The sequence below is a fragment of the Lithobates pipiens genome, unplaced genomic scaffold, assembly GCF_037356315.1.
Source record: "Lithobates pipiens isolate NorthernLeopardFrog02 unplaced genomic scaffold, aLitPip1_a1.2 Scaffold_30, whole genome shotgun sequence".
Lineage (NCBI taxonomy): Eukaryota > Metazoa > Chordata > Amphibia > Anura > Ranidae > Lithobates > Lithobates pipiens.
In genome coordinates this window covers 33,807,841-33,824,430 of record NW_027507791.1, presented here as the reverse complement: position 1 = coordinate 33,824,430, position 16,590 = coordinate 33,807,841, and the positions used below count along the sequence as shown (strand labels likewise).

General features: G+C 45.0%; 2 protein-coding genes across 2 annotated transcripts in view; both read left to right on the top strand.

Moving 5' to 3' along the window:
- Window positions 1–16,590, top strand: part of LOC143942156 (uncharacterized) — a 1,285,630-nt gene that overhangs the window by 789,980 nt on the left and 479,060 nt on the right. The gene's annotated exons all lie outside the window — the stretch shown is intronic.
- The window catches only part of LOC143942636 (NACHT, LRR and PYD domains-containing protein 12-like), a 146,592-nt gene that overhangs the window by 58,190 nt on the left and 71,812 nt on the right, over window positions 1–16,590 (top strand). The window contains exon 4 of the mRNA XM_077464000.1: window positions 9,937–10,108. Coding sequence (XP_077320126.1) covers window positions 9,937–10,108 — 172 coding nt within the window. The remainder of the gene's footprint in view (window positions 1–9,936; window positions 10,109–16,590) is intronic.

The following is a 16,590-nucleotide window of genomic DNA, read 5'->3' as shown; positions in this document are numbered from 1 at the left end:
CAGCCATGTGTGAATAGGAGGCAATGGAATAGTTACAATTTAATCCTCAGTAGCCTCTATTATCACTTATACCAACTGCAGTCTCATTGGTCTAAATTAGAGAAGAAAGGTGAATATGATCAGCACTAATATTGCAGCTCATTCCCCAGTCATTCCCGTGGCTCCAACAGGTAATCCACACTTCCACTGCTCCTTCATGATATACATGGAGCCTGCATACATATGGCAGGTTATAATGGATTTCCTTACCTTTCCCACAAGTATGGAGTAATACAGACCAAAAAAGTGCAGTAGAAAAAAGAGGAAGAACTATACAAGGAAGCTGGCTCCATCTAATGGTATGATGAGGAATGTTCCCATAATAAAATCAGTGCAGACTTTAAAGCGGAGGTCCACCCTAAAGTGGACCTTCCGCTCATCGGAACCCTCCCCCCCTCCGGCGCCACAATTGGCACCTTTCAGGGGGGAGGGGGGTGCAGATACCTGTACAGTACAGGTATCTGCACCCACTTCCGGGACAGCTCTCTGCGGAAAGGGGCGTAGATTACGCCCCTTTCCGCAAGTGCCCGCCCCTTTCCGCAAGTGCCCCGCTGCCTGCTGGGAAACACACAGATCCCAGAGGCAGCGGGGACCGTCCTTATTGCGCAGCGCGACTCGCGCATGCGCAGTAGGGAACTGGGAAATGAAGCCGAAAGGCTCCATTTCCTGATTCCCATACCCAAGATGGCGGCGGCAGCACCCGAGATACGATCTAGAGATCGGCTTTGGGTGCCGACATCGTGGGCGCGCTGGACAGGTAAGTGTCACTATTTTAAAAGTCAGCAGCTGCAGTATTTGTAGCTGCTGGTATTAAAAAAAACAAAAAACGCGGAGTCCCGGCGGACTCCCGCTTTAACATGTAGTCAGGAGCAGCATATTTAACAGGGCACCATGGGTATAACAGTGTGCATTTGCAAACGATAAGTAATCTGATGCAATCCAACTTCACAGCCCCCTTGTATTGGATTCGGAGCTTGCTAGGGTAAAATATACTATATTGTATCTCCCTTTCTCTGAGCCGTTTAAGAACTTTGTTAAATGAGCAGCATTTTCTCTGGGTTTTAGCTGAAAAATCAGGGAGCAACATCACTCGGGTATTCTCAAACTGCAGATCCTGATGCTTCCTGGATGTTGCGATCCCTTTAATTCAGGAATCTAACCAGGAAGGGCCTTGGCAAAGCACCAGGGGGAGGGATAACTGTGGGGACCTTTCTCTTTCCACTACATAGGTGGGGGTAGATCTTGCAGGGAGAGTAACTGCTTGAAGAACTGCTCAGCTAAAGTAACAGGTGTAGCCCTCTCTGATTCCTTAGGCAAACCCACTACCCATATAATATTCCTTCTCTGTTCGTCCTCTGTATCATCCGCCCTGTGTTGGAGGGATCAGTGGCGTCACTAGGGTTGGTGTCACCTGGTGCGATAAAACATGGGGTGCCCCCATAAACTTAGCAGGCTAGTGCGTCGGCGCAGCTCTCCCCCTTAACTTGCCACAATGGATGGAGCTGGGATGGGATTTGGGGGATGATAGAGCTGGAATGGGATCGGGGAATGGATGGCGCCGGAATGGGATCGGGAGATGGATAGACCTGGGATGGGATCAGGGTGGTAGATGAAGCCGGGATGGGATCGGGGGATGGATGGAGCCGGAATCAGATCGGGGGATGGATGAAGCCAGGATCGGGGGGAATTGATGGAGCTGGGATGGGATTGGGGTGAGGTGGATGGAGGTAGGATGGGATCAGAAATGGGGTGGGTGGATGGAGTCGGGATGGGATCGGAGGGATGGAGTCGGGATGGGATTGGTGGGATGGATTCAACTGGGAAGGGATTGGGAGATAGATGGAGCCGGGATGGGATCGGGGGGTGGATGGAGCAGAATGGGATTGGGGTGGATGGAGTGGGATGAGATTGGGGGTGGATGGAGCAGGATGGAATCAGGGGGTGGATGGAGCGGGATGGGATCAGGAGAGTGGATGGAGCCGGGATGGGATCTTTGATTGGGGGTAGAGGATATGTGCTAGGGCAGGGGTGCCCAACCTTTTGAAGAGTGAGGGCCACTTAAGTGAATTGGTAACTGGTCGCGGGCCACAATGAGCACAGACACAGCCCACTCTACTCTGTGGGCCCTCTGATCCAATCCGATTTGCCCAGACGGAAGGGGCAGATACCTTTCTATTTTTTTTTTTTTAGGTAGGCGGGTGTAAACAGACACAAGTCCGTTTAAATATGCTGCTCCATAGAGGTGAATAGTAAGTCCGATTGGGTCAGACCAATCATGTGAAAGGGGCCTAAGTCTGCTTTCACAATGATGCGCTGTGATTTTCCCAAAGCGCGGGTGCAGTACAGTGAACCTGTGGATTTTCTGCGGGTTAGCTGCACTTTGCCCGTAAACTTCTAATATATCCTGCAGATGTGGTGCACTTTATGAAGATGCAACAAACCAGCAGGTAATAATAGAAGTCTATGGCTCAATGCAGGTAACTCGCAGCTGCACTGCACCTGTGGATCAGTTTGAAAGCAGCACAGTAACCACTGCAAAACAGATATATCCATATATACTGTGAATTTAGTAGTAAACTTACCTTTAATAACAGTCTTCCATTCTGGTATCGCTGACTGTTGATGTCCTAGGTGGAGTGCATTTGGTATCACTCCGCCTGTGACAGGAGTGGGCACCATACAGGAAGCATTGGCTTATGTGGCTCTGCTCCACAGCCATTTGTTTTCACTACCAGTGGCTTCATTCACAAAATGAGTGCTCTGGGATGGCTGGTCGGCAACCCATGATCTGGGCTTTCCAACCTGCCATCTTAGAGCAGGAGGTCGAGGGCCACATCAGAGGGCTCCGCGGGCCACTGGTTGGGCACCCCTGTGCTAGGGAGTGCTAAAATCACTTCTGGCAGCATAATTGTTACCTGCCAATGCCCCCCCCCACCAAATCACCATATTCCACTTCTCTGCAGTACTCCTGTTACATACCTCAGGGCAGGGGCTGTAGCGTGGATGGTGTCCCTCCTCCTCCCATTCTGTATACATGTCAGAGCTGAGGAGGAAGTGGAAGTGAGTGTAGCCGATGGGCACCGAACTGTGATTGCGGCCGATTTGTGTATGGTGTGTGGGATTATTATTATTATACAGGTTTTATATAGTGCCAACAGTTTGCTCAGCGCTTTACAACATGAGGGCAGACATTACAGTTACATTACAGTTTGGTACAAGAGAAATCAGAAGGCCCTGCTCGTTAGAGCTTACAATCTAAAAAGGAAGGGGCAATTGATATAAAAGATAATAGCTGTGGGGGGATGAGCTGATGGAGGAAGTAAAACAGTGTTAGTTAGAAGCAGGTTAGGCTTCTTTGAAGAGAAGGGTTTTCAGGGATCGTCTAAAGGTGGATAGATTAGGGGACAGTCAGACCGATTGGGGGTAGAGAGTTCCAAAGGATGGGAGAAGCTCTGGAGAAATCCTGGAGGTGAGCATGGGAGGAGGTGACAAGGGAGCTAGAGAGCAGGAGGTCTTGGGATTACCGAAGAGAGCGGCTTGGTTGGTATTTTGGGACTAGGTTAGTGATGTAACTAGGGGCAGAGTTATGGATGGCTTTGTAAATTATTGTTAGTACTTTGAATTTTATTCATTGGGTGAGTGGAAGCCAGTGCAGGGATTGGCAGAGAGGGGTGGAGGACACTGAATGGCTGGTAAGGTGGATGAGTCTGGCAGCGGTATTCATTATGGACTGAAGGGGGGATAGCCTATGTAAAGGTAATCCAACGAGAAGGGAGTTGCAGTAGTCGAGATGAGAGATGACCAGGGAGTGAATTAGAAGCTTGGTGGTGTCATTAGTTAAAAAGAGGCGTATTCTGGAAATGTTGCGGAGGCTAAGGCGGCATGATTTGGACAAGGCTTATATGTGGGCCTGAAAGGACAGTTCGGAGTCTAAGGTTACCCCGAGCACCCTGGCATGTGGGGACGGACTGATAGATGTGCCATTGATCTTGACAGAGAAGTCAGGTGAAGGGGCACGTGGGGGAGGAAATATTAAGATCTCGGTTTTAGATAGATTAAGTTTGAGGAAGTGGTGTGACATCCAAGCTGATATGTCTGTTAGTAGATCAGTAATGCGTGAGGAGATTGATGGGGTTAGCTGAGGGGCAGAGAGATAGATTTTGGTGTCATCAGCATATAAATGGTAGTGAAAGCCATGGGAGGCTATCAGCTGACCCAGGGAGGACGTGTAGATCGAGAATAGTAGAGGTCCAAGGACAGACCCTTGGGGGACCCCAACAGAAAGGGGAGTTGGAGAAGAGGAAGTGGAGTTGTAAGTGACACTGAAGGTGCGATGAGATAGATGAGATTCAAACCAATGGAGAGTGCAGCCATGGAGACCAAGCAAATTAAGTTTTTTGAGTAGGAGGAGGTGGTCAACTGTATCAAAAGCAGCAGAAAGGTCCAAGAATAAGAGTATGGAATAATGATCGTTGGTTTTGGCTAGTAAATCGTTAGTGAGTTTTAGGAAGGCAGTTTCTGTGGAGTGCTGTGGGTGAAATCCAGACTGAAGGAGGTTATTTTCAATGAGGTGGTTGCTCAGTCGGTTGTAGACTAAACATTCAAGGAGTTTGGAGGCAAAAGGGAGTAAAGAGATGGGTCTTAAGTTGTTAAGATTGGTGGGGTCTGAGGCCTTTTTTTATGGGAGTGACTGGAGCATGTTTGGGGAAGATGCCAGTAGAGAGAGAGAGGTTGAAGATATGAATTAAGGAGTGTAGGATTGAGTCAGATGGTGACCGTAGTATTTGAGAAGGAACAGGGTCCAGGGGGCAGGAGGTTAGGTGGGCATTAGAAAAAAGTTTAGTGACTTCCTCTATAGTAACAGGGTCAAAAGAGGAAAGTATTGATTGTACAGGAGGACAAGGAGTGGAGACCAATTTGATTGGTCTGCATGGCTGCACTCTCCGTTGATTTGAATCTTATCGCACCTTCAGTGTCACTTACAACTCCACTTCCTCTTCTCCAATTCCCCTTTCCGTTGGGGTCCCCCAAGGTTCTGTCCTTGGACCTCTACTATTCTCGATCTACATGTCCTCCCTGGGTCAGCTGATAGCGTCCCATGGCTTTCACTACCAGTTATATGCTGATGACACCCAAATCTATCTCTCTGCCCCTCAGCTAACCCCATCAATCTCCTCACGCATCACTGATCTACTAACAGACATATCAGCTTGGATGTCACACCACTTCCTCAAACTTAATCTATCTAAAACCGAGCTCTTAATATTTCCTCCCCAACGCGCCCCTTCACCTGACTTCTCTGTCAAGATCAATGGCACATCTATCAGTCCATCCCCACATGCCAGGGTGCTCGGGGTAATCTTAGACTCCAAACTGTCCTTTCAGGCCCACATACAAGCCCTGTCCAAATCATGCCGCCTTAGCCTCCGCAACATTTCCAGAATACGCCCCTTTTTAACTAATGACACCACCAAGCTTCTAATTCACTCCCTGGTCATCTCTCGCCTCGAATACTGCAACTCCCTCCTCGGATTACTTTTACATAGACTATCCCCCTTCAGTCCATAATGAATGCCGCTGCCAGTCTCATCCACCTTACCAGCCATTCAGTGTCCTCCACCCCTCTATGCCAATCTCTGCATTGGCTTCCACTCACCCAACGAATAAAATTCAAAGTACGAACAATAATTTACAAAGCCATCCATAACTCTGCCCCTAGTTACATCACTAACCTAGTCCCAAAATGCCAACCAAGCCGCTCTCTTTGATTATCCTAAGTCCTCCTACTCTCTAGCTCCCTTTTCACCTCCTCTCATGCTCGCCTCCAGGATTTCTCCAGAGCTTCTCCTATCCTTTGGAACTCCCTACCCCAATCTGTCTGACTGTCCCCTAATCTATCCATCTTTAGACGATCCCTGAAAACCCTTCTCTTCAAAGTAGCCTATACTGCTTCTAACACTGTTTTACTTCCTCCATCAGCTCATCCCCCACAGCTATTACATTTTGTATCAATTGCCCCTTCCTTTTTAGATTATAAGCTGTAACAAGCAGGACCCTCTGATTCCTCTTGTACCAAATTGTAATGTAACTGTAATGTCTGCCCTCATGTTGTAAAGTGCTGAGCAAACTGTTGGTGCTATATAAAACCTGTTTAATAATAATAATGGCAGGGGTTTGCACAGGCAGGGATTGCATTGGCAACTATCATCTTGGATAAAGTATTCATATTGGATTAAGTATTGTACTTCCGCTCAGCACTATCTAACACAACTCTCTTCTACCCTCCCACAGGTATGTGTCAGCTCACAACTTCCACCTTTAATTGAAACTGGGATCAGCTTCCTAGTTCTGTGTCCTGGGATGGTCAGACCCTGGGCACCACTGTCTCTGCCTCACTCCTTCCTCCCCCACTCTGCCCACACATCGCGTGGAGCTGGGGATATTTCAGAAGGGAAGGAGGGATCCGTAGTGCAACTCTCAATGTGAGTGCAATTGCCAGTCTAAACCTGGTGTCACCCTCTGGCAGGTGTCACCCAGGTGAGGGCCATACCCCCCACACCCCATAGCAAAGCCACTGGGAGGGATCCTACCAGATCACGTAGTTCCGACAGGTGTGTGTCATGGGAGTGCAAGGTATCTTCCACCTCAGAGACTTTCTCCTCCTCTATTGTCAGCCTTCCCGGGATCTTATCTAGGTCGTGCTGATCAGGGTGCATTCTTTAGAGAGGTGGTCTATCCGCCCCATGAGTTCAGCCTTGCTCGCACTTATGGCCTCCAGGATGGGTCTGGTGATTGCTTCATGCTCTGTTGAGAGTGCCAGATCATCAGGAAGATCTCCCCCAGTGAATTGCTCTGCCGTGCCCCCCCCCGCTCCATCCTTGCAGCGTTCTGTTTGGCACGCTGATCTGCTGACCAAGAAGACAAGATGACGGAGGCGGACCCAATCTCCATGTCTCTCATAGAGCGGGTCAAGTTCTGCTTCTTCTGCACCTTCCGAGCCCTCTTGGTGACTGATGAGGGCATCCCTGGGATGAGGGCACTGAGCCCTGCCTGGATGTGTGCTCTGAACATGGGCAAAACTGCTCCTAAGGACCGGATGAGTGCAGGACAGACGGAGCTCTGAAGAAACATTTGCTGCCTCGCCTACATCTGGCCACACCCCATATTTTAAAATATTTTATATTAAATTGCCCTTAAAGTGTTTTGTGACCCATCACCTTGTAAAACAATCCATTCCGTTTAAATAGAAATGAAAGGCAAAGCATTTGTGTACAGATGTAAAATACATCAGAAATACTTTTTCCCATAACCTCTGTTCCCAGCTGCATAAGGAGTGTAAAGCGGAGTTCCACCCAGAAATGGAACTTTCCCTGTTCGGATTCCTCCCCCCTCCGGTATCACATTTGGCACCTTTCAGGGGGAAGGGGGGAGCAGATACCTGTCAAATCCCGGTATATCTACTCCCACTTCTGGGGAAAATCACTGCATATTTACGCGATCTATGCAATGTCTGGCAAATCCTCCTTTTCCCTGCTGACTTCTGGGAGACACACAGGTCCCAGAATACATCAGGGACAAATAAGAACATGCAGAGCGACTCGTGCATGCGCAGTAGGGAACCAGAAGTGAAGCTGAAAGTCTTCACTGCCTGGTTTCACTTACCAGGAATGGCAGTGGCAGCACTCAGAAGTTGATCCGAAGATCAGTTGGAGTGCTGACATAGCGGGCTCCCTGGACAGGTTAGTGTCCTTTATATATTTTTTCCACCGGTGGAACTCAGCTTTAAGGAGGTGGGGGTGGAGAAACAACAGGACACTGACCTTCCCAGTAAATTGCTGTGAGGGGGAATCAGCACAAGTCTTGGCCATTTGAGGACAGGCAGGCTGTTCTTCCAGCACAGCTAGAACAAAGCTGGGAAAAATGTGCTCTAATGCCTAGAGTGGTGAGTTTGAAATAGGAAACAGGGGGACTGGCAGGATCATCTGGTATTCCACACAAAGAAAGCAATAAAAAGAATGAGATACTGTTTAACACAGTTACCTGGTACAGCAGGCACATATCAGAAATATGAAATGTTGAGATAAAGTTCTTTAACCACTTCAATATCGGGCACTTTCACCCCCTTCCTGCCCAGGCCAATTTTCAGCTTTCAGCTCTGTCACACTTTGAGTGACAATTACACTGTCATTGAACACTAATCATAATACATTTTTATTTTTTTCCCACACATAGAGATTTCTTTTGGTGGTATTTGATCACAAATAAAAAGATACCCAAAATTTTGAAAAAATAAATGTTTTTCTTTGTTTTTGTTATAAAATTTTGTAAATAAGTTCAACTCCTTCACTGATGGGCACTGATGAGGCAGCACTGATGAGAACTGATGAGTCGGCGCAGATGAGGTAGCACTGATGAGGAGGCACTAATATGCAGCACTGATATGCAGCACTGATGGGCTCTGACAGGTGACAGTTATGGGCACTGATGGACAGCAATGATTGGCACTGATGAGCAGCAATGATGGGCACTGATGAGGGCACTGTTTAGTGGCATTGATGGGCAGCATTGATGAGGAGGCACTGACTGGCATTACGGATGGGAACTGATTGACATCCCTTATGGGCATTGATTGGCATTACTGCCAGGCAGTGGTGGGTATCGCTGGTGGGCCACTGATGGGCATCACTGATTGGTCTGCACTGATAATCAATGCGCTGGTTATCATTGCAGACCAACCCTTCCATCAGAGCCGCTGATTGGCTCTCTTCTACTCACACCTGTCGGCGCAAATAGAAGAAAGCAGATAAACAGCACTTCCTGGTTACCATGTCATCGGCTGTGAACTGATCATGTGGTAAAAAGCTTACCTCATGGGCTCTTTACCTAGATTGGAGAAGCGTTGTGTTGGTTTGATTGCTGTGCTGTGTGCCCCCCGAGGGTGCTCATGAGCAGCTTGCCCTGCTGGACATCATATGACTACAGTCAGGACAGCTGATCCCCGCTGTGGCCATCATTTTGCTATTGGTCGGGCAATGTAGTTAAATATGTTTTTAATCCCATTATCACCCCCTGTAGTGAATGGTATCAATCTGATCTGTTGTCTCTCTTGCCTGTGTTTTCAGTCAGATATGGCGACCCATCAGATTTAGTAACAGGAGTAACGTTCTGTCACCGCCATCTTAGTACACCCCGCACTCATCCACAGTAAGGATACAGTGAGAAATCGGCAAGCGGACATCTTGTTACACCCACCGGAGTCTTACATTTTACACTTATTTTTACAAGTAAACTCGGCTTATATAGTTAAATGGAGTATTTTGAAAAATCCGTCAGACTGTTTTAATGTTGATTTTTCTAATCAGTGGTGTTCTATCATATTAGCAAACATGTGAGATCACCAGGCTCGTCGCTGATTTTTTATTTTTTTCAATATGTAAACATTCAGACGGATTTCAAAATACTTAATTTGACTATATAAGCTGAGTTAACTGTTAAAATTAAGTGTGTAATGCAAGACTCCAGTGGGTGTATAAAGATGTCCGATTTACGCCTTCTCACTGTATTGTTACTGTGGAGGAGTGCGGGGTGTAGCAAGATGGCCACAACAAAACATCACTTCCTTTTACTAAATCTGATGGGTCGCCATATCTGACATATCCAACACCTGCAGCTCTGGTATTGTCCTATTACATCCAATTTAGATGGGAGAAATGTAAAAGCACACAAAGGCCAGGAAGAGTTCAGGCATGTGTCAGCGGTACCCAGTATAACTTCCTTGTAACAAGATGTTCTTTTCTGAATGAAGTGTTCAAAGCACCCAGAATCATTTTATGTATTTATTCAAAAAAGTTACATTTTAACAGCAGATATGAAACAATAATAATTGATATTTCCCAGAAATACCAATCAATGGAAAAAGACCCGTCTTCCTTCTCTCACACCTTGTTACAAGATATTCGGAATCGGGGAAGAAAAGCTGTGATTGGACTCTTGAAATGTCTCTGTGCGCTACAAACAGATCATCCTCATCCTAATTTATTGTCGGTTCTGGATGAAATCACACAGACAGGTAACAGGACTTTGTGTTTTCAGACAACAATGTGATAAAATAATGATTGACACCAATTATCCCAAAATAATGATTGACACCAATTATCCCAAAATAATGATTGACACCAATTATGCCAAAATAATGATTGACACCAATTATCCCAAAATAATGATTGACACTAATTATCCCAAGTGTCCCTCCATTGTCAGTGATAAACACAGTACACATACACCGCACTCCTCACCACTATCTTTCTTCTCTCCTTTTCTCTTTGGCAGATTTGCTCTTCTTCCCATTTCCAAACAAATCCTCACCGTCAGATCAGAATTTGTATTTATTTTAACAGTATAGATAGGATTTCTAATAATGTGTTTTTTTCTGGACTGTAAACCATGTGACCACATTACTCCTCCCCCTTTCTCTGGAACGCCATGTCCCGTCTCCTAACTACTAAAATATTTCTATCTGAAAACTGATATTAGATTACATGGAAACAACCTTGTTTTAGAAAATCATTCTTTACTGCACATTGGAATGGAGGTTATGAAAATGGAAATTGAATGTAAACCCTAAAAATATTAAATGTACCATTGGAAGTGATTTGTTATCTGTTTTATTGGTACAAAAATATTGTGTAGCAGTTTGTTTCCATTGCAGAGATGTGCACAATGTTAAAGACCAAGTTCACCTTTTCCAGAAAATAGTCTATGCAGTCATCATGGGGTATCAGTAGTTATTAACTGCTTGCCGACCAGCTGCCGCAGTTGTACAGCAGGTTGGCTCGGCTGCACAAATTGCCATCATCGTAAGTTGGCCATGTACACGGCAATCTGTGCCAATTTACTAGGGAGCCAGCCAGCGGGTCCACCTGCGATCGCCCCTGAGAGAAGCAGAAAAGGGATCTGCCAGTGTAAACAAACAGATCCCCGTTCTGTCAGGGAAGTAGAGTGAGATTGTCTGTTCCTAGTGATTAGGAACAGAGATCTCTCTCCTCCTCCAGTCAGCCCAGCCCCCATACAGTTAGAAACACCTCTCAGGGAACACATTTAACCCCTTGATCACCACTGGTGTTAACCCCTTCCCTGTCAGGCTCATTTATACAGTAATTAGTGCAAAAAAGTGTCAAAAGTGTACAATTTGTCTGCCGCCATTACTAGTAAAAAAAAAAATAAAAAAATGCCATAAAACTATCCCCTATTTCATAGACACAATAACTTTTGCACAAACCAATCAATATACGCAAAAAATTTTTTTTACCAAAAATATGTATAAGAATACATACTGGCGTAAACTAAGGAAGAAATTTTATTATTACATTTTTGGGGATATTTATAATAGCAAAAAAGTAAAAAATATATTTTTTTTTTCAAAATTGCCACTATTTTTGTTTATAGTGCACACAATATAAAAACAGCAGAGGTGATCAAATACCACCAAAAGAAAGCTCTATGTGTGGGGAAAAAAGGACAGACATTATGTTTGGGTACAACGTCGCTCGACCGCGCAATTGTCAGTGAAAGCGACACAGTGCCATATCACAAAAAATGACCTGGTCAGGAAGGGGGGAAATTTCTCCGGGGCTCAAGTGGTTAAAGAGCACCCTGGTAGAAGTCCCCATATTCTGACCGTATATAAATATACAGAAGTGATCTGATTAATATTGTGTTCTGACTGATTGTATAAATAATATACTGGCCATATTTGATCTTAGTGTATTAACCCTTTCACTGCCAGGGCAGTTTTTGCATTTTTTTATACATGTTAAGTAAGAAAGCCAGTATGGTGGCCTGAATTTATAGGAGGAGCCCGGGGGGTATTTAAGCAGACCACTCACCCATGCCCCTTGTCAGTTCCAGTGCGCGATACCCTCCCCCCCTTTTTCCCCCCTTTTCAGGGCACTTCTCAGCACATTTCTCTCCATGATCATTTATTACTTATCTTGGGTATGTCTCCTTTTATTGCCATACTGGCCAGATGACCAAGGCACACCTCAGGTCTATTTTATGTTTTAAGTCTTGTCACATGTTTATGTGATCCACAGTTGTCTCGGTCATAGGGCACGACCATTAATGGCACATTTTAGGCCTAAAGATCAGTTAAAATCCCCACAAATTATATGTATTCTGAAGGAAACAGTTTATCAAACATATTTGCAGTAAAAAATATATTTTAGTGCAAAAACACAATATATTTCTAATTTTTCTTAATAAAATATAAATGTTGTGGTATAGATACCCAAAGGGTCAAACCTTAAAACTAATCTCCAGCTTTACTTTAACTAATTAGTTTGTTCCATGCTGGCCCAAGTGCTCTGTATAAACTCTACACAGTGTTTTGTTCTGGCTATGGGACTTAAACATCCCATCCCACATCATGACATCATCCACCCACCTCTCCACCTCAGCCAATCAGAGGAAGCTTTGTATTTATTCATGCAGTTCACACAGTGTGCCCAGCAGGTGCACATGTTAGTGTAGGAAAGCATTTCACAACCTTTTTCTAGTCAAGGCACCCTTGAAAAGTATTTTCAGTCTCACACCACCCCAATCTAAGGTTTGGTTCACATTGCTGCATGTCACAGAACACTCACAAAATTGCACATGTTCCTGACACACAGATAAACATACTGCTAATTACCAGATGTGCAGGGGTGACTGTGAGGGACCCCCATACTCAAGAGGAAAATGTGCACAGTATAAGTTTCCCTTGCCCGGTACCAGCATGATCCAAGATCCCTTAGTCCACCCAGTTACTTGTCGAGACATCAGTGGAGGGTGCTGGAAAACATAAGACTGTTTATTCAAACACAGGTACAGAGAGATATACACTCCGGGGACAATCCTCCCTTCTTTGCATAATGACACAGTTTGGGGTAAACTATATTCAGTAACAAGAGATAGACAGCCTTTAGGAAGGGCTGCAGGATAAATCCCCCCTCCCCTCTCACAGCTAATCCACATACACATATACATCCCATAATACTTTTCTCTCAAGGTAGACAGAAACAATAGAACAATGGGATACAGCCACTTAAAAAGGAATTGCAGTCTGCTCACATAATTTGTAATAAAACATCTTTGCCATTATGAAGCTTCCCTCCAACCACTTTGCATAATATTTTATATATACTGTGATTCTGTACTTGCCAAATATGCTGAAGAAATCTCCCTCCACTAAGTCTGGCCACAGCCATTTTACCTGGGGGCAGCTGAAGCTGCTACCTGTCCACTTCCTGGATTTACACAAACCCACAGAGGCACACCTCCAGCTCTGCAGCCCTGCAGCTGTCATTGGCCCTCTTATGACTCCTTCCCCCTCCCTTCCTGGCAAACTCTCATGAGAGTGAGAGAGAGAGCTGTGCATGGCGTCATTAGCCTAGGCTTTTTTTGCCACGCTTGATCTGCTTGTTGCAAAGTTTGCAAATTGCAACAGTGCGATTGGCTGCACATGTGCTAAAAAAGGCCCAAACAGCTGAGCTGTGGGAAGTGAGCCGGGAGATCAAAGCTCCACAATCTGATGGAATAGGGTGGCTGCTCTCTACTCTTCCATGATGGCTGCCTCATTGGGGTTGTGCCTCCCCCTCAATTTCCTCCTCAGCTCTATCTGGTACCCAAGTTGCACCAGTGACATCATCATCCTAACCATCACTGGAGCCAACTTGGCAATACGCTGTGGATGGGTGAACATAACTGCCAATTTGTTGTTAACCAGTGTTCTCCCCTCTCTGTAGGCTCATGTTCCTACTGTCCTCAACCTCCGAATCAACATCTGAACAATGGTCTGGCAATTATTTGACTGAGTTCCCTAAGTACCCTCGGATACAAGCCATCAGGCCCCGGTGATTTATTAATGTTAAGTTTCCCAAGTCTAATTTGAATTCTGTCCTCTGATAACCATGGAGGTGCTTCCTGTGATGTGTCATAAGGATAAACACTGCTGTTTTGGTTACAGAAGCCCCGCGCTTTCCCTCATGAAGACTGAGGAGAAGAAGAAATTCAATACCTTTGCCATCTCTCCATCCTTTATAATCAGATGTCCTTCCTCATTCTTTATGTGGCCAATATGGTCTGTCCTCACTTTTTTACTGTTTACATACTGTGGTAGTGTGATACCCCACCAGTGTATGTGTCTAGGATTCTCAACCAGGCAGGTTGAGGGGCTCCAGTGTATTTGCTTGTTTGGGAGGAAACTGGCTTTTCAGTTTTCTCATTATTTATTTAAGTCCACTTTGGGACCTGGAGCCCAGGGATTTCTTAGTTATCCCGGTAGAATGAAATCCCCAGTCCTGGGTCCAGGTTTGGAGACTCACCAGCACACTAATTGTTCAGGTGTGTGTGGGCCTGATAGTAGAGTCAGGACTATGGTTCTGGGCTCCACCCTCCCGAGGAGTCCAGGCTTGCAAGGGAGAACCCAGAGAAGGCAGGTGTGGAGTAGCCAGACAGTGCAGGTGGCATAGTGAAAGCCAGAGAGCCGAGCCTGAGGTCGCTGACAGGAGTCAGGAGGCTCCGTGTCAGAGTCTGAGCAGTGGTGCTGCTGCTGAAGAGAGCCAGGTGGCTTGGCATTTTGCACTTATGTTGTTGCTGTGGAAAGCTGAAACCCATGCATGGGCAACTGTTTTGTTATTGGACTTATTTTTTCCTTTAATATAAGTGGGCTAACTAGCCCTTAAATAGCACAACTGGCGTGGACTCAGTTCACTGATAGACTCTACATTAAGCTAAACAGCCCCCAACTTTCCAATACTTAAATAATTTCTTGGGATTTTTTTGCTCTCCCCTGCTATGTGTCTTTCATGTTCTATCTTAGCCGCCCTAATTGCACCCTTGCATTTCTTGCTGCATTTTTTTATAAAGTCTGAATGCTGATGATCCCTGAACCTTGTATTTTTTGATGGCCTTCTCCTTTGCTTTTATATGCATTTTTACATTGGAGTTAAGCCATCCAGGACTTTTGTTCGCTTTGTTTTGTTTATTACCCAATGGGATGCATTGGCTAATGCCCTTATTTAATATGCTCTTAAAGAAAACCCATCTCCCCTCTGTGTTCTTTGTTCCTAAGATTTTATCCCAATTCATGCCTTCTAACAAAGTTCATAGTTTAGGGAAGTTGGCTCTTTTGAAATTCAGTGTCTTTGTATTCCCTTATGTTTCCTATTTGTGTGATTTATACTAAAGCCAATTGACCTGTGATCACTGTTTCCTAAATTGCCTCATATTTCCACATCCGTGATCAGGTCTGTATTGATGGTAATCAGTAGATCCAGTAACACTTTATTTCTAGTTGGTGCGTCTACCATCTGACCCATAAAATTGTCCTGCAAGACATTTAGGAACTGGCGAGCCTTAGATAAATGTGTGGTTCCCTCCGCCCAGTCTATGTCTGGATAATTAAAATCCCCCATTATGATAACACTGCCCATCCTTGCTGCTAATCCATCTCATGATAGGAGATCCGTCTCCCCCTCCTCCCTCAGGTTAGGGGCCCTGTAGCATACTCCCAGTAATATTTTCCCCTTAGCTTCATCCCTTTGGAGCACTACCCATAACGATTCCATCTCCTCCCTAGCTCCCTTAGTGATGTCATCTCTCACATTCACTTGTACAATTTTCTTGATATATAGGCATACCCCTCCCCTTTTTTACCCTCTCTATCGGTGTGATAAAGGGTATACCCTTGAATGGTTGCCAGCTAATCATGAGAGCTGTTGAACCAGGTATCTGAAAATCCCACAAAATCCAAATCCTCTTTATACAACAGTATCTCTAGTTCACCCATTGATTTGATGAATTTGATCATTGCTTAAAAGACCAGATTGGAGACCAAATTGGAAAATCTACAGGATGAGATTACTGCTTTACAACAGGAGATTTTACCGTTGCAACATGTAACCCAATTTGCTGTATTGGATCAACAACTCAATGAAAAAGTCAACAAAATTGAGATGGACACTATTGCTGGAAAGAAAGAGAAGCTCCTTTGCGATTAATTGGACTAGGAACTTAATAATGTTTATGTTTGGAAGAAAACACGCCCTTTGGTTCATTTTGTCAATTCACACAAGAAACGGGTTAGCTTCTCTGACACAGAACCCAAAATTATAAACAACACTCTTGTGGTGTCTGATGGTTCTTCTGATCAATCTGGAGCTTCCGGGGTCACCAATGAGGAAAGTAAACCCGTGTTCTCAAAAAAACGGACAACACAAGTTCAACAGCAAGAAGTTTCATCACAAGGAAACAAGAAGGGGACACATAGGTGATTCTACTCAGACACGTTATGCCCTTAGAGCTCAGAAGAGTACTTACAACAATGTGATAAATGTATCACACAGAGGAGTGTTAACAGATGAAGAAATCTCCCTTTTATCCAAGGGCTTGAACTTTTGTTCTCATTCACATTTTGATCCATTTAATACCTTATTAGACATGAATAAATGTATTCATAACTTAACTGTTGACATTATTTTAATGAAGACGATGATATACAAGGAAATTATATTT